The 27,182-nt window shown below is 41.1% G+C and overlaps 1 protein-coding gene across 1 annotated transcript in view; it reads right to left on the bottom strand.

The window, feature by feature from the left end:
* Positions 1 to 27,182, bottom strand: part of LOC144764134 (potassium channel subfamily T member 2-like) — a gene marked incomplete at its 5' end in the record, with an annotated part of 1,271,238 nt that overhangs the window by 732,250 nt on the left and 511,806 nt on the right. Inside the window, 4 exons of the mRNA XM_078650285.1 lie at positions 8,958 to 9,006; positions 9,450 to 9,503; positions 12,660 to 12,762; positions 25,935 to 26,014. Of these exons, the coding sequence (XP_078506411.1) occupies positions 8,958 to 9,006; positions 9,450 to 9,503; positions 12,660 to 12,762; positions 25,935 to 26,014 (286 nt within the window). The remainder of the gene's footprint in view (positions 1 to 8,957; positions 9,007 to 9,449; positions 9,504 to 12,659; positions 12,763 to 25,934; positions 26,015 to 27,182) is intronic.

Below are 27,182 nucleotides of genomic sequence, written 5' to 3' on the forward strand. Positions count from 1 at the left end.
TCCTCACTGCCGGGCTTGGAGATGAACCTTTCACCCTCTGTCTTGTCTATTGTTCGATGGCAGCCACGAGGTGACGCTCGCCCTCCACAACCACCTCGTCAGGTTTCTGGTTTAAGCACTAATGGGTTTTTTTGGTCGAACCTAGTGGCAGCGCAATTGCACTACTCGCTCTGCGAGACTGCTCTAGTAGAGTATGAGAGAGTAGCTGTGCACACTCTACGAAAATATTTTTCATTGGCTTGTGTCCTTGTCTTTACTAAATGCTACCTTCGAATTTGTTAATAGGCTTGTTTGTCCCACCTTAGTACAGCTTGTCTTCATTTGTAACCTTCCATGGCTACTGGCCCTTTTACTTTGGTTGTTACACGGGACCTGTTATGTAGCCTGTAAGCACTATTTTCTTTATTGAGTTTCTCTTACTGCAGGCCAGACATGCTCTGCTTAACCTGAACTCGCTTGTGTTTTTTTTAGCAGCACAGCCACCTCCGTAAAACAGGCACCTGCTTTAAATCACTTTAACCCGGCATTAATGTAGTGTAGTTCCTATATCCCTAATAGGCTCTGCGCATTGGAATCATATACACTATAGATTTGACATAGGACTGAGGTCAGTATGTCTCTATCGAGTACATTAAACTTAATTGTGTGTGCCAGCTTACTCAGAGGTCACTAGAAACTTTCTTAAATGAAAATGAAGGGATTAGTCTTTGACAACCGCATCAACATGACAACTTTGATTCCCTTAGAGTCGGAACAATATCGTCAGAGCCGTGGAAACAATAGATAACTATTTCACTCAGTCAATCGTGCATGCTTCGTTTCTACAGAGTTGCACAGAAATAGAGAGACGGGCGTTTCAATAAAAAGGGTTTATTGAACAGTCTTATTCTCATGCAAGAGATATGAACTGCTACAATCGTGAGACAGATTGTGAAGTATAATGCGTACAGCGTAAACAGTAATATAAAATAATACTGTAATAGCATGGTCTGTTGATATGACATATATAAAAATACATACATGAATAACACAGGCGAAAATACTCAAATGGTGCTTCTAAAATACGCCTACCCCAATGTACCTAACCTAGGCCTAGTACGAGGGAAGAAGTAGGTGCTGGTTTAGCATAGGTTTAGTTTTGCCAAGAATTGCCAAAGGTTTCTCTAGGTTCTAATCAGCTCCATGCATTGGAATGAGAGAGGTTGGTATCTCTTTCCCGGGACTCAATTTCCAAACACCCCGCAAGGGGAGTCAGAAACACTGGAGCTGGATTCTCGGCAGGAGGATGACAGCTTCTGGTCAGTGCGTCAGCTGGGGAGTTGGCTTCCTTCGGTACTTGCTGTGGCGAGCTGCGTCGTGCAAGTAGGTAGTCAAGCTGCACCGAACCACACCGAGCTTTGCCATAGCATGTGAAGGTACATTTATACCTTGAAGGTGTTTAGGAATGCCAGTATTGACGTAAGAGTCGGGCACATGAACGTCATTAATGAACCTCTAAGGAATAGATGTTCATGCATAATAATGAGTTTCTTGGAGAAATGAATATTCAAGCAAGGGGATGTCCCTAACGCCTTAAGAGTCTGGTTGTCCAAGAAATCGTGTTGGCGTAGATGAACGGATGTAAGTAGCCATGCCTGTATTTGGGTAGCATGGGCTACGCCTAAATAAGGAGTGGGTTTCTATGCCTATATAAGAGCAATGTGAATTGTACCTATATAAGGGCATGAATCCGGAAATTCATACGGAATCTAAATCAATACACAACATTATCTCATGTCTGTTTCAACCCCCCACCCCAAGTAAAATAGATTTAGAAACTATTAGTGAATTAAGTCATGTGAATTCCAGGTAGCACATAATCCTGTGCTAATGGGCTTAAGCTGACAACTGCACATCTATGTTACATGTCATCTGCACTAAAGCCACCTGATGGGTTGTTTTCAAAAGCCTGTTTTATTAACAACAACACCACCAATACAACTACCACGAATACCACCACCACCACAATGCCACCACCACAATACCAACACCACCACCACAATGCCACCACCACCAATACCAACACCCCGCCCCACCAATACCAACATGACCAATACCACCACCACCACCAATACCACCATAACCACCAATTCCACCACCAATACCACCACCACCAATACCACCTGTACCAACACCAATACCACCAACACCTATACCACCACCAATACCACCACAACCACAATACCACCACCACCACCAACACCACCACCAATATCACCACCACCAATACCACCACCTCCACCAATACCACCTCCACCAATACCACCACCACCAATATCACCACCACCACTACGAATACTATCGCCAATACTAATACCACCACCACAAATACCAACACCACCATCAATACCACCACACCCACCAATACCACCACCACCAATACCACCACCACCAATACCACCACAACCAATACCACCACCGCCACCACCAATACCAATACCACCCCACCAATACCACCCCATCAATACCAATACCACCAATACCAACACCACCAGCACCACCACCACGACTAATACCACCACCACCAATACCAACACCACCACCAATACCACCACCACCAATACCATCACCAACACCAATACCACCACCAATACCACCACCACCAATAACAATACCACCACCAATACCAATACCACCGCCAATACCAATACCACCACCACCAATACTACGAAATCCAAAACCACCATCACCAATACCACCCCACCAATACCACCCTATCAATACCAATACCACCAATACCACCACCAACCCCACCACCTATACCACCACGACCAATACCACCACCACCACCAATACCACCACCACCAATAACATCACCAACACCAATACCACCACCAATACCACCACTGCCAATACCAATACCACCACCACCAATACTACGAATACCAATACCACCATCACCAATACCACCACCACCAATACCACCATCACCAATACTACCACCACCACCAATACCACCATCAGTACCCCCACCCCCACCACCACTAATACCAATGCCACCACCTCCAATACCACCACCACCAATACCAATACCACCACCAATACCACCAAAGCCACCACCAATACCACCACCACCAAAATCACCACCAATACCACCACCAACACCAATACCACCAACTCAATACCAATATCAATACCACCACCAATACCACAACCACCACCACCAATGCCACCGCCAATACCAATATCACCGCCACCAATACCACCACCGATAATACCAATACACCCCACCAATACCACCACTACCAATACCACCACCACCAATACCACCACCACCACCAATGCCACCACCACCAATACCACGACCACCAGCAAAACCATCACCACCAATACCACCACATATACCACCACCACCAAAACCACCACCACCACATATGCCACCACCAATACCACCAACACCAATACCACCAACTCAATACCAATACCAGCACCATCAATACCAGCACCATCAATACCACCACCAATACCACCACCACCAATACCAATACCACCACCACCAATACCACCACCTTAGCACCTCTCGCTCACTAGTAATAGCAGGGGCACTGTACGAGGCCGGAGCTGCAGCTGAGACCATCCCTCCCTCCCCCCATGCCTGCCATAAAGCACAGCAAGCCCTGCACCAGAAGGTGAAGCCAGGGCCCGACTACAGCTGGAGTGTTTTTTTTTTTAGGCCAAAGATAGCAATGACATTACACAATGCCACACTGCACACTCAAATCACAGAGAGGGCAGGAAATAGCCCCCCCTCCTGCTCTTCCTTAGGATATGTGTTAGATCTAGCATCCTTGCTGTAATTTATCCTAACTTTTTTTTGCCTTCTGCCCTCCTATTTTTGCTGACTTCATTTTGCTGGTTGTTGAAATGTGTGCACTTTTTCACTGATAACCAGTGCTAAAGTGCATGTGCTGTGGCCCTGGTAGTGAAATACTCTTAAATGCATTTGCCACATGAAAGGGAGCCCACCATCCCTATCTGTGTTGGGAAGTGGCGCTTATTCACTGATCTGCAACATGGGCCGATCTGTCACTTCAGACCATCAGGTGCGCGCTGGCATTGATCGTGAATAAACTCATGAGCAGCTTGCCATTGTAGGCCGCTGTGAGAGCTCACCTGCACCTACGGTGCCTGTGATTGCGTGTGTCATCTGCCAACGCAGGCTAGTGCATGCGCACAGGCACACGTATCGGATAAACTTGTGTCCAGTCCGCTGTGCAGTCTCGGGTGGGTGCACTGGCACCACTGGTGCTGGGAATAGTGTGTCCCTCCTGCCATCGAAGTGTGGGGTGCACAACAGTGCAAGTGTGCCCAGGTAGTGAGGAATACCTATGTGCGTTTTCACAACCTATGAGGCCTGCTCTTCCCATATGCTAATATGGGGAAGTGGTTGACAATACTTCACACTGCAATGGTGGATTGCAGTGGAGTAGCCTCACAATGGTTCATATCAATGGATTCGCAGTGCCAAACCCTTCCTATTGCTAAAGGGGGATTTGGAATAACTTGATAATAAATGCCAATCATAGAATATGGAAATTTCTATGCTTCCAGTGTCTCAGAGACCGTGGCTATAGTGGACACAGGGGTTTGATGGGGGTAGGGAGGGAGCAAATCTGTGAATTTTCCTATCGACAGCCATAAAACATGAGCATCCCACAGGAAGGGCAGACCTCTGCGACTTAAGAGCCCAATGGAATAGATTGAAGATAGAGGTTGCGACACTTAGCCTCTAGGGGTTGGATCATAACCCTCTAAAGATTAAGATCTGCATTCCAAGGCCCCATGGCAGAGAGGCCTCCGATTTAGGTGAAACATCTGTTGTTCAAAGGGAAAAACCCCTAAACAACCCCAACTTCAAAGACACACAACAGTATAATTATGGGTGCCATTCTTCAGTAACGGGTGAGATACATTTGTGGGGACGTGGGACCGGAGATCCTTGACTTTGTGCTGCACATTATCAGAGGACTCTGTTGTGCACATGGTGGATTACTGTCCGAATAGAGACTGGCCTGTGCCGAGGACCTGCTGATTCGTGTCGCTCTGAAGTGCACTCAGCAGCAAATAGGAAGCCATTGATGGACTAAGACTGGAAATATCATCAGAGGTCAAAGTGTGCATGATGTCACTTCAGCTCCCACTGGTGTTTCGGTGATACGACACTCATACAATTATTCTGGCCAGTGTTTGTGCATGTGTGTGTTTGTAGCATGGTGGAAGGGTTTTCCCAACACCCTGCTAGTTCCACCCCTGACAGCATCTTCGCTAAGGCAGAGGAGCACTGTACCACTGCTCTGGGAGCAGGAGAAAGGAAAAATAAAATGTTTATAACCCTGTTTTAATCATTTTATTTTTCACTACAGGGCTAGGTTAGGGCAGGGTTGTGGTCACAGGGGAGGAGTGATTTGCACTCCCTAAGTATGCATGACTGATTGGCCAGGCCCCTCGTGGCAGCCAAACAGCCATGCGCAATTTGCATCTTGAGCGTCGAACCATGGTGCTCAGACCAATCACAATGCAGTGTTGTGATTGACCTAGGGGATGGAGCCTGTGTGCTTCCTGCTTCTGCCAAAGCTGAGGAGAAGGCAGCGTGGGAAGAGACAGAAGCGAAAGAGCAACAGCAGGCAGCAAAAGGTAGGTGTTGTTTTGTAAACAAAATGTGTCCGTCCAATTCCCCCCACCCCCCACCCCATTTCCTGCCAGCCACCACTGACCATAGCCTGTGCTTGGGGACCGAATGACAGTGGTAAACGAAATCTGTCCCAATGCATCTTTCTTGGTCTTCAAGATGTTTCTCAGCTTTTCTTCAAATATTCACCAAAGGAGAGCAGTCAGAGTACATTGCGAAAATCAATGCTGTAATTTTCCCCCCACAATTTCTGATAATGCTGAAATGATTCTTTCGAATGTGAAGAAATACTGTGCTATTACAACATTTCTGCTCACAAAGGAAGAATTGTCATGTTAAGCGGTGTGTACTCACCTGATTCCTTCGGCAATTCCTCCTTTTCAGGGCACTTTACACACAGAGTTCACTAGCTTGTTCCTGGCAAAATGTGCATGTGGAAAATGTTTTTACCGCATACTCTGTGATTTTATTGTCTTCAAACTGAAAATACTTCCCAACTCTGAATGAGAGCATAAGACATTATAAAAAATGAAGAACTGTTTTTCAAAGGGCAAGGAAATCGCTATTTAACTTTTAAACCTTACTTGTCCAGTACTTGTTTTTTGCCCATGCTTGTAGACTTGCTTTCTGTCTGTGTGAAATCCGTCATGAGTGTACACGAGCACCTCTCTTTCTGCTCATCAACATTTGTATGCAGCAAACTTTGTCTTTTGCTCTTCCAAACCCAAATTTTACAACGTTCTGTGTCAAGTTTGCAAATTTATATTAATTATTTGACTAATAATAATAATAATAATAATAAATCCACATTTGTAAAGCGCACAATCACCCGCAAGGGTCTCTGGGCGCTGGGGGCCGTTGGGAAGATTAAGCAAGCTATTGCCCAGAGTCACATGTTGCTGGGCTAACCTGCCATAGGTGCCCGAACCGTGATCCCCAGCTTCCGGAGTCAGTCGCCCTAGCCGCGGCGCCACACCATCTTCCCCATTTGACTATCACTTAATTTTCTGATTCTAAGGGGCAGGTTTGCCATTCTTTCAGCGAACAAAGAAAAACCAAAGGAAATAAAGGACGGAGCGTTGACAATGCAAGCACTCACCCCCTGTCAACTGATCTGGGTTTAATCCATCACCGTTCTTTAGCCCACTCTGCCACCCCAGAGCAGAAATGCTCCATATTCATAATGCTATGAAGCATTTCTACTCTATCCTTGCACTGGTGCACTTTGTGCTTACTAGTGCCAACACAGGCACCCTTGCACTGTAGTGCAAGGATGCCTGTGTTATGGGCATGATTGTTTTTGTGCAGGAAGGGTCGCCTTCCAGCACAATAACTATTTTTAGAGGCATTTTCCTTTTTCTGGAAAGATTAAATAACAAGAAGAAATGAAGATATTTCTGCGTTTTGCGCATCAATGGGGAAGGTGTAGCATTTCGACACATTTGCAGGTTGACTAGCTTTAGTAAATCTGGGAATGCGCCAAAATCCCTATTTGGGTGCATGGGAGATCCCATTCTCGATCGATGGAAGGCTTTCCAGGTTGAAATATAATGCTACACAGCACTAGCATCTGCTTTGCATTGTATTTCTTTATAAAGCACGCTAGGCAGCACATATCATCCCTTGCATGGCTTTGAAAATGTTATAGAAGTCTTTGCATTGTCCTCGAGTTGCCTTGTCTGACGCACATACAATGCAAAGGCATGATAAGTTTAGGCCTAAGTGTATGATCTATGTATTAATGATGTAACAATCAGCCCCTGGTTGCTACATCATTTACTGTTTGCAATTTAAAATCTGACTTCACCATAAGTTAGCATTTTAAATTGTGATTCTAGTGACATCAAACATGAACTAGTTACCTGTTCCCATTGGTAAATTACACTTTTAAATGTAATAATGTAACTCAAATGTTATCCTGTGGAAGAGGGCAGACTTGCAGTAGTGAAAAACGAATTTAACCCATGTAAAACTTAAAAGTAAATGTCCAACTTTTTAAATACATTGCAATAGTGCACCCTGCTCTCTGGGCTGCCCAGGGCACATCCTTGTATGTACCAAAAAGGAATTTTTGGTCCTAGCAAAAGGTCTATTTAGCCAGGTTGAAATGGCAGTTTGAAACTGCACACACACAGGCTGCAATGACAGGCCTTGGACATGTTTAAAGGGCTACTTAAGTAGGTGGTGCAATCAGTGCTGCAGACCTACTAGTAGCATTTAATTTACAGGCTCTGTCACTTTACTAGGGACTTATAAAAAAATTAAATATGCCAATTGGGTATAGGCCAATGTTACCATGTTTTAAGCAGACAGCACAAGCACTTTAGCACTGGTTAGCAGTAGTAAAGTGTGCAGAGCCAGAGTCCTAAGGTCAACAAAATGAATTAAGCAGAAATAGAGGAGTAAAGGCAAAACGTCTGGGGATGACCCAAGCACAACAGACAGCATTACTTGTTGTTATCTAGGACTCTCTGACCCCTCAGAGCTCTACATCTTTGAAGCCCTGTGCCAAGAGCAGGTTTTCCTGTATGTGGGTGCCGGTCCCCTATCTAAGGTGGGCTCCCAGCAGATTTATGTGGAGTATATTCTGCTACTTCTTACATAAAAAAGTCAACCTTAGCATCCTGGTTGGCCGAGTACTAAATGACTAGCCCTCAACACTTTTGAAGTCAGTGCCTAGACATTTAAAGGCGCAAAGCACTATAGTAATGTAGTACAGTATTAGTAGGAGTTTTATGCTACTTCGACCTTTCACCAGAGACTGTAACTTCAGCACAAGAAGGGAGGGATGGGATTGGCCGCAATGTGTGAAGGACTCGCAGAGAAGCAGCAGACTGATGTGAGTAGGGCATACACTCCACAACACCACAGGCATCACTGTAAGATTCCTAGCAGGACTTGCGGCTTGTGGGATGTCTGGATTTAGTGAAGTTCACAATGACAGAAAAACTGAGGCTCATATCACTTCAATGTCCACTTCTCTACCCAACTACAGACCACAAGACTTAAGGAAACGGGCCTCATGAAATACTCTGTTCTCAGATTCTATATCACAACACCCCCGACACTCGGCAAAGCAGTACACCAAATCTTGAGGTTGATATTGTCATGGTAAATAGGTGTGGAGCTAGAATTGTAAATTTACAATCCCCTAAGTAGGCTTACATTAAGGATATCAGGCAAGTTGATCCCATCAAAATTGTTGCCAGTAGATATTAGTTTACACAATATTCTGACACACAGCACACCTGGAACTTAAATACTTGTTTCACAACTGTGTAAGACATACCTGCAGTCCCCAGAGGGGCAAAGGTCTGTTCACCCAAATGATGGGTGTCCTGGAAGACACAAGAACATAAAAATGGCAATTGGGACCCAATAAATATATATCTTGTGTAAGCCTGCAATACAGAGACCATGTCGCGCACAAAGTCAATGATGGACAATGGAAAACACATATAGGTAATGCAACACGTTTGCAACACACAGAAAAGGTTTGGATTATTAGGACCAGACGTTTTAGGATGCAAAGCAAGCCTACTACACATGAGCTACAATGGGGATGATAGGGAATTGAGTAGGACATTTTACGATTCAAAACAGACTTGCCTTAGAAGGGCAACAATGGAGAAAAGGGGGAAATGAATTGGGCACTTAAAGCTACTAAAACCCCTGCAATGGATGGAACGCATTGGCTTTATTATGACACTGCATTGTACAGGAGATTTACTGAACGCAGGCAAACCAGACCACAACAAGACAGGCAAAATGGCAAACTTACCAATCAAATTTGCTCATCTGCAGCATCGAGTGATTTTGCTTAGGACACTCCCAGCTGCATTGCACAGGTAACCAAAAAAAGAAAAAAAGAACCAGTGAACAGGGGAAACAAAAATAATAACCCAATAACCCAGGCTTTCTGTCCTGTGATATTTTGAAGCAAGGAAATAGGGTGGTGGTAGTGACAACTAAAACAAGCAGCTTTATAATGCATGGGAGCCCTCACAATGTACGCAACTTTAGTAGAGACCCCAGCTATTCCCTACCAAAAAGCAGATAACCCAAACGAACAGAGGGAGAGGCACTTGCCCCAACCATGTCCACTTTATGTATCTTCCCAGTGTAGAACTTTACTCGTATTCATAAGCTGAGAATTAATGTTACTGGTAAGTAACTGGTTCTACCATCACAATATCATCTTCACACACTGACTCTTAAAACATGTTCTCATTTATCTGGGGTGGTCTCCAATAGCACTACAAATATTCTCTGACAATTCTGTGGATGGCAACCATGCCGGAGAACTATTCCAGGGGCAGCTTTAGAGCTGATGTCTTCCAGTGCGTCAATCTTTGCTGCCCTCCATCAAAAAATTACTTCTCCATGGATTCCCTCACTACCACCCTCCACCAGTACCCCTCATCTCTCCATAGGCCCTCTCTCCCTCGCATTTAAATTGTTTTATAGTGCTACTCATATCAGTGTAGGGTGTCACAGCTCTTTACATCACACACAATTATATTGAGTCAATGAATCATACGTGTGTAAATCAGTCTGTAGTAAATGTCACATAACACAGTGAGGATTACAAGGTGTAGGGGTCACATGTCACCAATTCTAGTAGACAGTATGTTTTAAGAGCGTTTGGTCTAGAGAAGCACAAGCTCAGGATTTAAAATGTACAACAGTGGTTGGCTTATTTAATAAGAATGTATTTCTACCCAAACAAAACCTTTTTAACAGCATTAGGATAATGAAACATTGGGGAAATAACTAACAGTCTAATCTATACAATGCAGTTTGCATGCAGCTCTTTCATGAAAGGTCATAGCTCACTGTTCAATATTAGGGTTGTAACTTATGAACTGCAAGTAACAAAATGATCACTGTAACAAAGGCAGTAACCTATTGAGCAATCGTTCCTTGCTGCAGGCATATTAACCCTCTGCGCTACTTGATCATGAGTCAAAACTGCCACTAGACAAAACTACAGTCTCTCCCCAGCTTGAATATTAATCACCAGAATTATCTTGACATTTTCATTGTTGTCTGAAAACTGCCGGGTACACAAGGAACTATGCAACAGGTTCTTTTTAAAGCTGTGTTATTTCTAAACAAGGTCCCCCCCCCCCCTCCAAGTTCAGTGCCAAGTGTGGCTGCACCGGTCGCACTGCCCTAGAGCTGGCCCTGAATGTTACAGATGAATAGCTTTTTCTTCCATCATGCTACCCTCTTTATATGTGGACCCTTAACAATTTTCCACTGTGCTGGGGGCCTCTGTGATACCAGTAAAGATGTTCTAAATGCAAAATGAGGATTATGACCATGCTGGAGAAGTTTTGTACAGCATTCCCTTGCTTAAGGTGACATTATGTGCATCCATATGTATCATGGTTTTAACTTGCAGTCTCCTAACAATGAAACATATTAAGCTAAACCTATAAAATGCCCCATAGAACAAGCCCTCAACACTCTTGCCCCAGTGAGCATTAATGGAAAGTCTGGCAACACTGGCAGATTTCTAAACTGCTCATCTTTTAGTTCCCTCATCCCATTTAGAGGTCAGGCGATCCAGCTTTGCTGATGATGGAGCTGCTGCAAGCATCACTACTGGGAAAACTCGCTTGGTGGGGGAACTGATGGTGGCCATATTAACAGAAGGGTAACCCATTTAGAGTGTCCATCCACTTTTTTTTCCTCTTTTCAGTTCATGAGGTACTTGTATTTTTAAAAAAAAGTTTTAACTTTTGTTGAAAACAGACCCAGCTTTGAGGGATTGTCTTTGAAAAGAAAACAAGTGTTGGCAGAGCAGTCATAAAGTCAGTAGTTTTAACATCACTTTTTTCCCCTCCAAAGGTGACTCTTACCATGGAGGCATGAGCTATTCCAGAAAAAGAGGCTTCCAAAAAGGAGGTGAGCTTTACATGTGGCAGGCCAGGTGCCAGCCTTAGATGGCTTAACAGAAGCAGTGCTGACCTACCAACTCACACAATGCCACCTTGTCACACGATGTTGGCTCCCCTCACAAGGTCACGTGGTGAGGAGCCGACATCACACAGTGGGTGGGAAAACAGCTTAAAACCACTGCACAATAGTGACTTTTCGGCTGTTTTTGGAGGCTCTGAGTAGCCCAAGTGAATTAAGGAGTGTGAAAACACCTACGGACATTTGTGGCAGCAGCCCCGGCAAGCTTTTGTTCTTTTTTTTTTTTTTTTTTTTTGGGGAGTAAGTGGCAATCAAGCGGGCAGATGTGCCTCTAATAGAAGCAGTACTCAGCACAAGGCCAGCTGCCTTTCACAGCCACGCCCCCGCCTCATACAGTGAACTGTTTCATTAAGTTGTCAGGTCTGCCTTAGCTGTACCAGCCATACAGCGACCAGTCTCATAACTCCAAATGGGCCTCACTGTATTGAGGAACTCAAGCCTGGGAACAAAAACAATCACATCATTCACTCTTATGTTTAATTTAGCAAGACCGTTCCAACCTCACAAGGGTTGTATGACAGTACAACGCGGGCTATTACCACGCGTGCCATTACAGTGCTGTTTTTACAACGCAAGTCGTTACAACGACTTGCGCTGTAAGCGCTGGATAGTGGAATAGTTTAATTTTCTATTCCAACTCCAGCCCACGTTACAGTAGGGAAGGTGTTGGAATAGAAAATTAAACTATTCCTTGTCCAACAGCACCCTCCAGCGCAAGTCGTTGAAACGGCTTGCGTTGTAAAAGCAGCGTAGCAATGGCAGCGCGTGGTAATGCCTGCGTTGTAAAGGCTGTTCCCCCCTCACCAGTGCCATGATTTTTTAAGAACTCATCCAACATAGATCCAAAGCTTATCTCTGGAAGGCTTTACTCATACTCTACGTGGCCTCCACCGAGAAGTATGATGGAGAAGAGCATATTTTATACCTTAGGTTGCCCAGTGGGGAAGTTCCTTGTCACAGTGTTGCACACACCTCACCACATAGGGAGTCATACAGCAGCACTCACCAGCCTCCCCGCCCCTCCTGGGGGTCATCCAGCAGCACTCGCACTATGTACAAAAGACAGCTCAGCAGCTTCAGGGAAAAGTTGAATAGACGCACCCGTAAACCTGCAACACAAGAGGGGGAGGAGCAAATGAGAGAGGTACAGGCATGACTAAGTGAGAGAAAGGGGCCTGTGGCAGTGGACGAGACATGCACGAAATGGAGAGGATTGCAGTTGTAAGGGTGAGTTACATGATCAAGGGTAGGAGTGAGGGCCAGGTGCGTGCAGAGGACGGAGCGAGAGATGCAGGGTGTAAATAAGTTGGAGATTCAAGAGTTTGAGAGAGTAAGAGTTGCAGGAGTAGAGTAGCAAAACGTACTAAGAATTTAGAATGAGAGAAGGGTTCATGGATAAGCATGAGTGAGAGGGGTTTGAAAGAAAGGTATTGTACTGGAGTGAGATGCATAAGGTTTTGTGTAAATTGACTCAAACATATGAATGCCAAAAAGTCCCATTCACAATAGCTCGTTTTGAAAATAAATACATAACACATTTTCAACTCTAGGACGCACCATTCTGCCTGATACGGTGATGATCATGTACATGTTTTTTTCTTTTGCAGATGATTTAAGATAGTCATTTCTAACAGTAGGCTACTTTGACATAGCTAAACTTCTAAGTAGATTATTTTGGGGCCCAGCTTGTATTGACGTTTTTTGTTGTGCTTTTGAAAGATACATCTTATTTTGCAGAAAGCAATTCTTATACAGGCTAATATTGTATTTGACATTTTTATTGAAGTTATGTTTAGGCATGAAATTCTTTACCTTGAACATTTCTTTTCATAAAGTATTCTTTAAAAGTCTCATATGATCTAATTTATTTAGAAGTTAGTTATGTAACACATACTTGAAGAAAATATGGTTGTATGAAGCAAGTTTAGGAAGTGTGAACAATGTGTGATTATACAATCACTATAAGTCGCGCTGGTTCTACCTGAAACCTGTTGGTTTCTACACCATGTATCAAAATTCTTTTCAATAAAGATTCAATTCCATTTTATATCATTATTTCAGTTGTTTTATTCCTTTACGATGATTTGTTTCATAATCAGATCATTCATTTCATTCATGAATATTATTCTCAATTTGTCAAATTTTCCAAACATTATTTCCATTAAGCCCAATGCATTTCGGCATCAACCTTCATCGGGGGCCTATAAAAAGGTAAACATACAGGACCTTAGTATTCAGTCATAGAACTTATCAGATCAAAACATCATTGCATATCTATACCTTGTGTGTCAATAAACATTCATAAAAAACCATGAAAGTAACATATTTCGAAACCATCAAAGAAATTACGATTGACAAAATCATAATATTAATTCGAGTTCCTAACGAACACGTCTGACGAAACGCTATGTATCGACTTACCCAGGGAAAGTAATGTGTGGCGTTCTCGTGGTTCCGAAACCCGGAAATGACCGATAATTTAATGGACCAATAGGATTCGATTATATGGAGCAGTGACTGAGGTCACGTGATCGGGAAAGAGGTTATACTTTAATGCTTTTGCCTGATGTTAAATAAAGTGAGGATGTCCAAAACCTCATGGGTCAACCAACAAAATATTAGCGGGTTGTGTTATAAATGTTATCGGTGTTTCACAACTCGCGGTGCAGGAGTACCGGGTAGTGAATGTTATCTGTGATCTGATAGGCTATGTGAAAGTCACATGGTTCCTCGAGGGACGCATTCGCGAAGGGTCAGAAACGCACAGTTTCATAGGGTATTAGTTGATCACGAGGGGCGCGTTGTCAATAGGTAAACAAACAAAACGGCAAATTAAATCAAATGCGATGATCGGCTATGTATGAACATAATTATAAATGTTGATATTAAAAATAAAAATAACTTCATGTGTGTTATACAACTCAATATCAAGTCATTAATGCAGGATAATCATATTATACTTATTATATACATGATGGCTCATATTGTATTGCTGGGGGTCAAGAGTCACTCATCATTCCAATGTAATAAGTTATTTACAAAAAACACGAATATTCAATTCGGTCATTAATCCCCATAGGTTGTAGGGAATTCAGTTTTTTGATCCAGTAGAATTCAGCTTGAAGACGTTGTTTCAAGGGGTCTGTGTCATATCGTTGTGGGAGTATCTCAAGTATGGTAAATTTCAGTTGTGCTATTTGGTGATTTTGTTCTAGCCAGTGTTGGGCTACTGCTGATTTCTGTTGCTTCGTTCTGATGTTACTTTTATGTTCCGAAATTCTGGTTTTGATTTTTCTTTCTGTTTGTCCGACGTATGTTTTGCCACAAGGGCATTTAATCGCATATATGACATTCTTGGTGTCGCAATTTCCTGTGTATAATAGATTGATTTTGTGACCTTTGGTAGGATGCATGAAGGTATCACCAAGTATTGCATTATTGCAATGAATGCAATTAAAACATTTAGACATTCCTTTGTGTTGAGTTTTTGTCGGTTTAGTTGATGTTAATATTTCCTTTAAATTTCTGGATCTTTTGAAAGCAAAGGTTAATCGTTCATTGTACAAATTCGATAAATCCGGTTCATCTTTTATCAGTGCCCAATGGTGGTTAACAATTTTCTTAATTTTCATTGCTGCGGTAGAGAATTTTAAGACACATACAGTTTTCTGTTCGGTTTGCTTAGGTTCTGGTGCTAGTAACCTTTCTCTTGTGAGTAAAGCCACTTTATTGATTGATTTTTCTAAGATGTCTCCGGGATATCCTCGATCCAGATATTGTTGTTTTTGATCTGTGATGGTCTTTTCTAAAATCTGCTGGTCAGATGTGATTCTTTTTTGTCTAATGAATTGTGAAGTTGGCAAATGTTTTTTCAATGTTTCCGGATGGAAGCTCTGGAACAATAAACTTGCATTGCAATCTGTGCTTTTTCTGTACACTTCTGTATGTATGTTTTGATTTGAAATAGTTATCCGAACATCTAGATAAGATATCGTTTCCTTGTGAATGCTGTGGGTGAATTGTATTCTAGGATTCACTTGATTCAGTTCCATAATGTTTGATAACAATTTGTCTTTATCTCCTTTCCAGATCATAAACAGATCGTCGATGAATCTTTTGAACATTACAAGATGGTCTGTCCAATTGGTATTACTTAAAATGTGTTCATGTTCAAATTTCGACATGTACATAATGGCGTATGAGGGCGCCCCCCCAAAACCCATGGAGGTTCCATTGCATTGATTGAAAAATTGTTTATTCCATTCGAAGTAGCTATGATATAATGCGAAATGCATTAGTTCAATTAGAAAAATCTTGTTGGCCTCACAATCTTGATCTTTCAGCAAATTCCATTCAAAGGCTTCTAGCCCTTCATTATGTGGTATGGAGGTGTATAGTGATACTACGTCAATAGTACACAACCAGTATTCTGCATCAGGTTCTAATACGATGCTTCTTAATAAGTTCAAAAAAGCAGTCGTGTCTTTGATGTAAGTTTGTCCTCTTTGCACTATTGGTTGCAGAAAACAATCTAGATATTTACCAATACTGTCCGATATTGACCCACAAGCTGACACTATGGGTCTAAATGGTGGTTTCCTTAAGTCTTTATGGATTTTTGGTAGCATATATATTTTAGGTCTCCTGGGATGCTTGGTTTCAAGAAATTTTAGAGTTTTTTCATCAATCCATTTCATTTCTAATGCATGTTCCAGAATCATTTTGAGTGTTTTTTGATATTCTTCAGTGGGATCATTCTCTAATGCCATATAAGTGTTAGTGTCATTGACATGTTTATTCACAGAATCTTGATAAAAATCCGTGTCCATGATTACAAGGGCTCCCCCTTTGTCTGCTCTTTGGAAGGTTAGATCCGTATCCTTGGATAGATTTATCAGAGTACTTAACTCAGCTTTAGACATGTTGCTTTTGGTGGATTGATTGAAATTGATTTTTTGAATATCTGAAAGAATGAGTCTTTCACAGATTTCAATAGTTTTATGAGAATAAGGTGCACAAAAAGTGCTCTTGGGTTTGAATGTTTTCATGCTAGTTCCTGATGTGGAAATCGTGTCTTTGAAAAAATATTTAAGTTTCAATGTCCTGAAAAATTTAAACAATGCTATTTCCGTTTCAGCCAAGTTCGTTTTATAAGTAGGTACAAATGATGTTCCCTTATTTAGTACTGTCATCTGTGATGGCGTCAATTCTTTTGATGATATGTTAATCACTAAGTTGTTTTTGGAGTTTTCTGGCTCCTTGTTCGTTTTGCTATTTCTTCTGGAGATTCTTCTACCTCTCCTGTTGCGCCTCCCGGTGGGGCGTTGGCTGCTGGGCTGATGTCTAAAAAAGACTGTTTCTTACTAGATGTGCTTAGTTGCTGAGTTTTATTCATAGGTTGTCTTGTCTGTGATATATCTGATTCAGAAACTAAACTTTCTTGCGATGAGTTAATTGTGGGTTTAGTCTTGGGTTGTTGCCATTTTCTTTGATTGTATATTTCTGCCCAAGTGTATACTTCATCGTATTTGTAATCGATGGTGTCTCTTTTGTATTTCCTCACTTTTCTATCGTTCACTTCCTTAGCATATTTATCTAATTTCTTGTTGATATCTTCAAGAGTTGTTTGTAAGTCCGGAAATTTATCAAGTTCTTTTTTCATATTGTTAAGATCAGATTCAATTTCTTTTAGTACTTTTGATAATTCTTGTATGATGAGTAAAATTAAATCCAGTGAGCATTTATTTAAGATTTGATACCACTTCTCCACGAATTGTTTGCTATTCTTACATAACATTGGTTTGAGAGCGATTCTTAATCCTCTAGGTATCCGCTTATTTTTATGATAATGAATAAGAGTCGTAGCATGGAGTCTTTGATTGATTTCCTTTTTGCTAAGGAATTCAAATTGTCTGATTAGTTGTGCTGTGGTAGACACGTTCGGACTGAAAGCTCTGGTCTCCTGTATGAGTCCATATATTTCTTCAGCTGCCTCTGGGGTAAATGCTAAAAGTTCAGCTTGTTTGGATGTTAATTGAGCAATCTCATCTAGTTGCATCTTTGGTTACTTGGTAGGTGCACTGGGGGATACTGGAGGCAGTAATTCAATAATGAGGTTAATAGATCTCCGTGCACACTGAATTTCAACGAAAATATTTAAGATTCTCGGCGCGTGTACTTGTCACACCATGCCAGCGGTGTCTTGCAATATGTGAACAATGTGTGATTATACAATCACTATAAGTCGCGCTGGTTCTACCTGAAACCTGTTGGTTTCTACACCATGTATCAAAATTCTTTTCAATAAAGATTCAATTCCATTTTATATCATTATTTCAGTTGTTTTATTCCTTTACGATGATTTGTTTCATAATCAGATCATTCATTTCATTCATGAATATTATTCTCAATTTGTCAAATTTTCCAAACATTATTTCCATTAAGCCCAATGCATTTCGGCATCAACCTTCATCGGGGGCCTATAAAAAGGTAAACATACAGGACCTTAGTATTCAGTCATAGAACTTATCAGATCAAAACATCATTGCATATCTATACCTTGTGTGTCAATAAACATTCATAAAAAACCATGAAAGTAACATATTTCGAAACCATCAAAGAAATTACGATTGACAAAATCATAATATTAATTCGAGTTCCTAACGAACACGTCTGACGAAACGCTATGTATCGACTTACCCAGGGAAAGTAATGTGTGGCGTTCTCGTGGTTCCGAAACCCGGAAATGACCGATAATTTAATGGACCAATAGGATTCGATTATATGGAGCAGTGACTGAGGTCACGTGATCGGGAAAGAGGTTATACTTTAATGCTTTTGCCTGATGTTAAATAAAGTGAGGATGTCCAAAACCTCATGAGTCGACCAACAAAATATTAGCGGGTTGTGTTATAAATGTTATCGGTGTTTCACAACTCGCGGTGCAGGAGTACCGGGTAGTGAATGTTATCTGTGATCTGATAGGCTATGTGAAAGTCACATGGTTCCTCGAGGGACGCATTCGCGAAGGGTCAGAAACGCACAGTTTCATAGGGTATTAGTTGATCACGAGGGGCGCGTTGTCAATAGGTAAACAAACAAAACGGCAAATTAAATCAAATGCGATGATCGGCTATGTATGAACATAATTATAAATGTTGATATTAAAAATAAAAATAACTTCATGTGTGTTATACAACTCAATATCAAGTCATTAATGCAGGATAATCATATTATACTTATTATATACATGATGGCTCATATTGTATTGCTGGGGGTCAAGAGTCACTCATCATTCCAATGTAATAAGTTATTTACAAAAAACACGAATATTCAATTCGGTCATTAATCCATATAGGTTGTAGGGAATTCAGTTTTCGTGATCAACTAATACCCTATGAAACTGTGCGTTTCTGACCCTTCGCGAATGCGTCCCTCGAGGAACCATGTGACTTTCACATAGCCTATCAGATCACAGATAACATTCACTACCCGGTACTCCTGCACCGCGAGTTGTGAAACACCGATAACATTTATAACACAACCCGCTAATATTTTGTTGGTCGACCCATGAGGTTTTGGACATCGTCACTTTATTTAACATCAGGCAAAAGCATTAAAGTATAACCTCTTTCCCGATCACGTGACCTCAGTCACTGCTCCATATAATCGAATCCTATTGGTCCATTAAATTATCGGTCATTTTCGGGTTTCGGAACCACGAGAACGCCACACATTACTTTCCCTGGGTAAGTCGATACATAGCGTTTCGTCAGACGTGTTCGTTAGGAACTCGAATTAATATTATGATTTTGTCAATCGTAATTTCTTTGATGGTTTCGAAATATGTTACTTTCATGGTTTTTTATGAATGTTTATTGACACACAAGGTATAGATATGCAATGATGTTTTGATCTGATAAGTTCTATGACTGAATACTAAGGTCCTGTATGTTTACCTTTTTATAGGCCCCCGATGAAGGTTGATGCCGAAATGCATTGGGCTTAATGGAAATAATGTTTGGAAAATTTGACAAATTGAGAATAATATTCATGAATGAAATGAATGATCTGATTATGAAACAAATCATCGTAAAGGAATAAAACAACTGAAATAATGATATAAAATGGAATTGAATCTTTATTGAAAAGAATTTTGATACATGGTGTAGAAACCAACAGGTTTCAGGTAGAACCAGCGCGACTTATAGTGATTGTATAATCACACATTGTTCACATATTGCAAGACACCGCTGGCATGGTGTGACAAGTACACGCGCCGAGAATCTTAAATATTTTCGTTGAAATTCAGTGTGCACGGAGATCTATTAACCGCAAGTTTAGGAAGTATCAGAATTTAATGGAGAAATTTTAATTTGGATATAATTTTTATAGGATATATATTTTGTTGATTCCTGTCTTTCAGCAAACAGTTTTTCAAATATTATTTCTTTATAAGAGCTGTATTTGAGTGATTATTTTTTTGCTGAAAGGGATTTCTGTGAGAAGCAAGTTTAGTAAAGGATTATTTCTGTATATAACAATTCTAATTAGATACCTGTATATAGTAACCAACTTTAAGGAAGATTTTTTTAGCTGGCCATATAGCAAGAAGCTTTTTGTGATAAGAAAAATTTGTATGGTGTGTTTTTGTACCAGAATTTTGGGTTGTAGAGAATCCATTCGGTAGGAATACATTTCAGTGTTTAATTGATAATTATGCAAGTAAAAAGAGCCTCCTGGAAAGTAAACTTGAAAACAAGCTCGAGGAGCTTGAGAACCATTCTCGAAGATCCAATCTTAGGATAGTAGGGGTACCTGAACGACTGGAAGGCTCAAACATGCTCCAATGGGTCAACTCCTTTATTCATCAAAAAGTACTACCAGAGTTTGAAGGATATCTGTCCATTATGAGAGCGCATCGGGTCCCGGCACAGAGGTTTGCCAATTCAACATTTCCTAGAACTATCTTGATGAACTTCGCTGATTACAGGATTAAGGAAGAGATTCTATCAAAGGATTTTCAACAAAGGCAATTTTCTGTTACAGAAACAATTAATAGTAGAATTTTTCCAGACATGACTGCTGCAGCTGCACGCCGCAGGAAATAATTCGTTAAAATTCTCCACCTGTTTAAAATGAACGGCGCTCAAGCCTCAATCGCTCAGCAGTCTAAGTTAAAAGTACTTGTAAAGGGAAAGTTCAATATGTTTTCCGACCTTGAGGAAGCTCAGTCTCTCCTAAAAGAGATAACTTCAGAGACGAATGTCTGAATAATTGGTATCAGGTCGCTGAAAAGAGATAACTCCAGAAACGATTGTTTGAGTAATTAAAACCAGCCCGCGGTGCAATAATGGTAGAGCTTGAAGGAAAAATTGCAATAAGCTCAGAAAAAAAAAAATAACTTTAAAATAGAATAGGATATTAAAAAAATATACATTTTTCTGGCTGTCGAGGTGGGATCCGGGCTTAAAGGGTCACTAAGGGTGTAACAAGAAGACACCCAGGTCACCAGTAGGGGGGGGGATGTGGTCAGCGTGGGGGGAATGGAAGGGGCCACTTCCCAGGGGAGGGTGGGGGTCCACTCGAGGAGGGCGAGGGGGGGCTGGGGTGAAAGCAGTAAAAAAAGAGCAGAAGTTGTAGGCAGAATGTGTACCAAATTTTGAATGAGGATTTAATGCTGCGTAAACTTTATTATGGAATTGAATAAATGTAACATCCTATCAGTTAATGCCAATGGTGTTTTAAATAAACAAAAATACGGTGCTCTCATAAAATGGGCAGTCTCTCTAAATCCCCATGTGATATTTCTCCAAGAGACCCATCTAAAAACTAATACTCCCAATTTATTTATCCCGAAATATTTCTCCCATGTGTATTTCGCTTCAGCAGGGGTGGCCCAGAGAGGCGTTGCAATTTACTTTTCAAGGAGACTATCCGGAGAAATTTTAAAAACAAGAAGGGATCCCAAAGGGAGATGGTTATGGGTAGCAATTAAAATCCAAGGGAAAGTATTGAATTTCGTAAACTATTATGGGCAAATATGGGATGAGGTGTCTAGTATATTAGAAATCAACGACCTTCTAAGGGGGTCCCTGGTCAGATCATCATGGGAGGGGATTTCAATTACATACAAGACTTAAAAAAAGACACCACTAATAAAAATAAGAAACAACTAAAGCCTAATACTAAAAAAGTTGTGGGCGCCTTTATCTTAGAATACCAGCTTAGAGATCCATGGCGTGCACTAAACCCTGAAGGGGCATCCTTCACCTGCTATTCACACCGCTTCCAGACGGCATCAAGAATCGATTACTTTTTGATATCAAGATCGATTCAGATTTTAAATTCATCTATTGGATGTAATCCCTTTTCTGATCATGGGAAAATAGAGTTGGAAGTTAAAATAAGTGGAGGGGGCAGGGACCAGTCCAGGTGGCAGCTGGATCGTACCCTGCTCCAGAATCATGATTGGGTGGCTGGTTTCGGAGAATGGATCTCAGAATATTTTAAAATTAATAATGATTCAGCAGAACCATTCTCGGTCTGGGAGGGATTCAAGGCGGCAGCACGTGGCCAGATACTATCTTTTACATCAGCCCAGGTTAAAAAGAGGAGACAAAAGATATCTACGCTCCAAAAGGCCGTAGACAAAGAATATGCTTTACAGCTCCTCCGTCGCCCGAATCACCTGGAGCAAGCAAAGGCAGAATTAAGGGATTTCTTTGTACTGGAAGAGATCAACAGTTCTAGAACCTTCCAACAAAGGATATATGATGATAGCCAATTGGCAGGAAAGCTCTTGGCGAACTCTGTGAGGAAAAAACAAGAGTCTGCTGCGATAGTTAAAATCAGAAATCCGTTAAACGATCAAGAGATAGTAGACAACAGTTTGATTCAAAGGGCTTTCCTGGAGCATTTTAATCGCATTTACTCTGCTGAATATCAAGTAGAAGAGGGTCAGATTCAGGATTATTTTATGAACTTAGATATCCCAAAGATCACGCCCAATCGGGCTTTACAACTAGGGTTAGATATTAATATAGGGGAAATAGTCGATGCTATAAAGGCAACACCAGGGGCGAAAGCCTGTGGGCAAGACGGGTTCCCAATTGAATTCTATAAAATCTTCATAAAAGAACTAGTAACTCCTCTTATGAATCTATTTAATTACATCAAACTAGGAGGAATGGTACCCGCGTCCTTTAAAGAAGCAATAATAATATCTTTTGTAAAAAAAGACAAAAGTCCAGAAGATAATAATTCTTATAGGCCAATAAGTCTTTTGAATTCTGACTACAAAATCCTAATGAAAATCTGGGCCCATCGTTTTATGTTGGTGGCGCAAGAAGTCATACATTACGACTAGTCAGGATTCATAGCAGGCCGTGTTATGGCTTCTAACACAGAATTTGTAATTCACGCACTAGACTATTTTAATGTTAATTCAATCCCCCGCCTGTATCCTAATGGTCGACGCGGAAAAAGCGTTCGACCTTGTTAACTGGGCAATCCTGTTCCATTCTCTCACCAAATTCGGGTTCCCAGAACAAGTGATCAAGATGCTCCAGAACATCTATCAAGGCGCCTCAGCACAGATCATAATAAATTCAGAAAAAGCTGGCTCAATCCAAGTTAACCGTGGGACCAGGCATGGCTGCCCTTTGTCTCCTCTCCTTTTTACTTTTTTTATTGAACTTGGTTATTAAAATTAGAAATAACCCCAACATTTTCCCCCCTATCTCCGGGATGGCGAAGCTTAAGCTATTCGCGGATGATATTATCCTTTATGCAAAGCCAGACAAGGAGAATATTGAAAGCATATTAAAAGAATTCAAAGCATATGAACAAATAGGAGGTTATAAAATCAATACAAAAAAAACAGAGGTCCTCGCCTTAAACACCAGTCTTAGTCATCTTCCATCGTGCTTGCATGTTCAGGCCGTAAGCCGAGACCCAATTAGATATTTAGGCATATATGTGACCTGTGACTACCATCAACTCTATCTCCTTAATTATGTGAGAATGAAGAATAAAATCAAGAATCTTCTCTCTCAATGGCTTTTAATTCCTCTCTCCTTGATTGGTGGATATCCCTGATCAAGATGTCGATCTTACCTTTACTAATATTTTTGTTTAGCAATGTCCCTATTAAATTGAATTCTATTTTATTCAAAGATATAGAATCTATGATCAGAAGTTTTGTCTGGGGTGGAAAGACCCCTAGGGTAAAGCTTTCCGTGACTCAACTCCCAGTCGACCAGGGGAGACTTGCTCTTCCACACATAAAAACATATTATGAGGCAGCCTTTTTAGACTTGGTGGCAGGTCGGATAGGTCCAAAAAACAAACGAGATAACTTCTTCTTAGTAAAAATGCTACAAGAGTCCGATTCTCAAACCCAGGTATTTTTAAAGATCGCAAAACTTCCTAAAAGGACGAGATATGAGACCATAAAAGAACATCTATCCAGATTACAGTCCTTTTTCAAGAAAAATCGGAGCTCTTCAGCTTCCCAGTTTTTAAGCTTAAGAGAGTGTTCCGGTTTGGGCCTCCAAATTAGTAGTAGCCGAGTACTAAATTGGGAGAATTTGGGATTTAGAGAGTTAAGACACTTCTTTGTCCAGAATAGAATCATCTCATGGCAAGAGGTATTGGCTAGAATAAACACTCACATGCAACCAACGTTTTTTGAATTTCTACAAATCTTTCACTTTCTGAGACAAACCATCGGTGGACATCTCCCCACAATGGGTGAGCTGGTAATACTCCTTTATGAGGTTAAAATCACCGGCATAGGAAATTGGTACAAAAGGCTCCATTGTGCCGGTCAACTAGACACGGTGGATACCCATCTTGAGAAAATATTTAGACAAACTCAATGTAATTTTAACACATAAGGAATGGGAAACTATAAGTTTGTTAGGCTATAAATCACTATGTGCCGCTAATTTTAAGAGGATGGCCTTCTTGTCCCGCTGGTTAGCGTACTGGACTCTAGAAGCTCTCGAGAAAAGGTTCCCAGAGGTCGAGAATAAATGTTTTAGATGCCAAGCAGCCGGCCAGGGAGGTTGGCTCCATACCTTTTTTTGTTGCCCTCAACTGAAATCTTTTTGGGAGGCCATTCTCCAAGACATTGAGGAGGCTTTAGGGAAAACACTAATACCCTCAGCTGAATTGGCCCTCTTTGGTATTTCGAAAGATAGAGGTACGCTTAATGATAATGAGGAAATATTTGTGTTTATTTCTTGAGCAGTTGCTCGTTCCTTAATACTCCAAAATTGGAAATCCAAGGAACCTCCATCCCATTTAAAATGGTTGAACAAAATGAGAAGGTCCGAGAATTTTGAAAAAGCATATGCCTGTAGAGTGGGAGCAGTTAGAAGTTTTGAAAGAAAATGGCAGTACTTTGAGAATCTGGAGGCAATAAAAGTGGGGTTCAGTTAAAAATGTGATTGAATACTAAAACTAAACCTACATGATTTTTTTTTTTTTTTTTTTTAAAGCAGTCATGAAATGTTGCTTGACTTAATTAAACAAGCAAAAAAAATGTTCAGTTAAGCTCTTTGTTCCAGGTTGGCTTGCACTATTTTGCACTTGCACTTTACACTTAAATCTTGCGGATGTTGCACATTGCCTGTAGCAGGTTGGACTGTACTGTATTGCACTTGCACGTTATAATCAAAGTTTGCGGATGCTGCACATTGCTTGTACTTGAAAAATATTTAACCAACATTTTGTGTATTAAGGATTACAATTATGACTGCTTTCGAGTTTTATGTATCTTAAATCTCTCCCCCCTTTTTAACTTGATCTTCAATCATGTTTTTACTCTTGTGTGACCCTATTTGAAGAAGAAGCTTTCTCTTAACTTTGTTTTTATTTCCATTGATCTCAATTCTGCATTCATGAATTGTATTTTAACCTCCTTCTGCTCAATAAAAAATGTAAAAAAAAATTTTATGAAGAACTTTTCTCCAAAGAGAAATTTTGTAGGAAGCATATTTTCCGATGTCATGTTTTTGTCAGTTACATCGGCATCTGTGAAATTATTTACAAAGAGACACAATTCTTAGTAATCATGGAACTCCATCATAAAATACGTAACAATACGTCTTTGAAAAGACACTTGCCCAAATATTTCTGCAATTTTTTTTCTGGGCATCCAGATCACTAAAAGTGGAACACATTCAAAGAAACCCTCTAACCCACATCTAACAATTGTAAGAATTTCAATTCTGACACAACACAATCTCACCAGAAAAGAAAATCTGGCACTCACTTGATCTCTGGTTTTTGATGAAAAACAGTTTCAGCCTTTCCTTAAAAGAGTTTTCATTCACATAAAATTCTACCTGGACTCTGAAAAGGAAGAATGGAAAACATTATTTGTTGCATTGGGATGAGAGTACAGATATGCCAACAAGTGAAACAATTGAAACAAATGTTCCCAAATCTAGAGAGGACTTGGTCATCATCACAATAATTTACTTTGTCTATCTTTAGATGGATTTATATCTGTAATTAAGCCAACTAAATACTAAGGGCACATTATGGGGCTCATTATAAGCGTGCAGCGACATCCCAGGGGGATACAATTCTACCTGATTATGAATTGTACCCGTGTGGGAACACACCCAGTAGAACCCATTGCATTACACACACGTTTTTCACAGTCAAAAAGCAGGTGGTAAATATGCACAGTACAATGTGTGGAACAGGGAAACCACATGCAGGAATGTGCTTGATAATTCCTGGATCGCCAATGTTTCCCGGATTCCGGGCCAGAAAACTTTTGATGTCCTGTAACTGGAAGGTGCTTTGGGGGAAGTGTGAGATACCAACCGAAATCGTTAACTCTGGCATCTGTATTGCTCCCTCCAACTACCAGTCATCTTTTAATGAGCCCCTAAGTAGGCTAAACGAATGAGTATCTTGGGTGTCTAATTAGTATAATATAAGATCATTTTTCCCATTTTCACCATGACCAAAGATGGGAGCTGCAAAGCGAGGTAACAATGGAGATATAGAGGAGCCGGAGATTGTAAGGAGCAGATCTACAAGCCCCTTGCAACACTTTTGTGCCGAAGTTGTGTCACATTTTGTGACGCAGCGGCGGCGTAAACAACGCACCACATTGCGCCCCATTTAGAAAGCGACGCATCTAGGGAGATGCATCACCTTGTAAAGCCCTGTGACACATTATACCTGCATCAGGTATAAAGTATTCAGGGTGTGCATTCCCACGCAGGAAAGCCTTGGAGAAGTGATGCAGTGAAATCTACAATATTTCACTGTGCCACTTCTAAGAAGCCACTACGTCAAAACCCTACGCCTGCTTGCAGCAGGCATAAGGAGTGACGCAGTGTATTAGGAATAGGCCTCCCGATGCACTGCTGGAGTTGCGTCGTGCTTGCAACACAACTCCTTGCATCATGGTGCGCCGTATTGTGAATACGGTGCATCCATGGTGGCGCAAGGGTTTTGCACACGGGCACAGGGAAACTGACGCCTCTATACAGATGTGTCA

The sequence above is a fragment of the Lissotriton helveticus genome, chromosome 1_1 (assembly GCF_964261635.1).
Source record: "Lissotriton helveticus chromosome 1_1, aLisHel1.1, whole genome shotgun sequence".
NCBI classification, from domain to species: domain Eukaryota; kingdom Metazoa; phylum Chordata; class Amphibia; order Caudata; family Salamandridae; genus Lissotriton; species Lissotriton helveticus.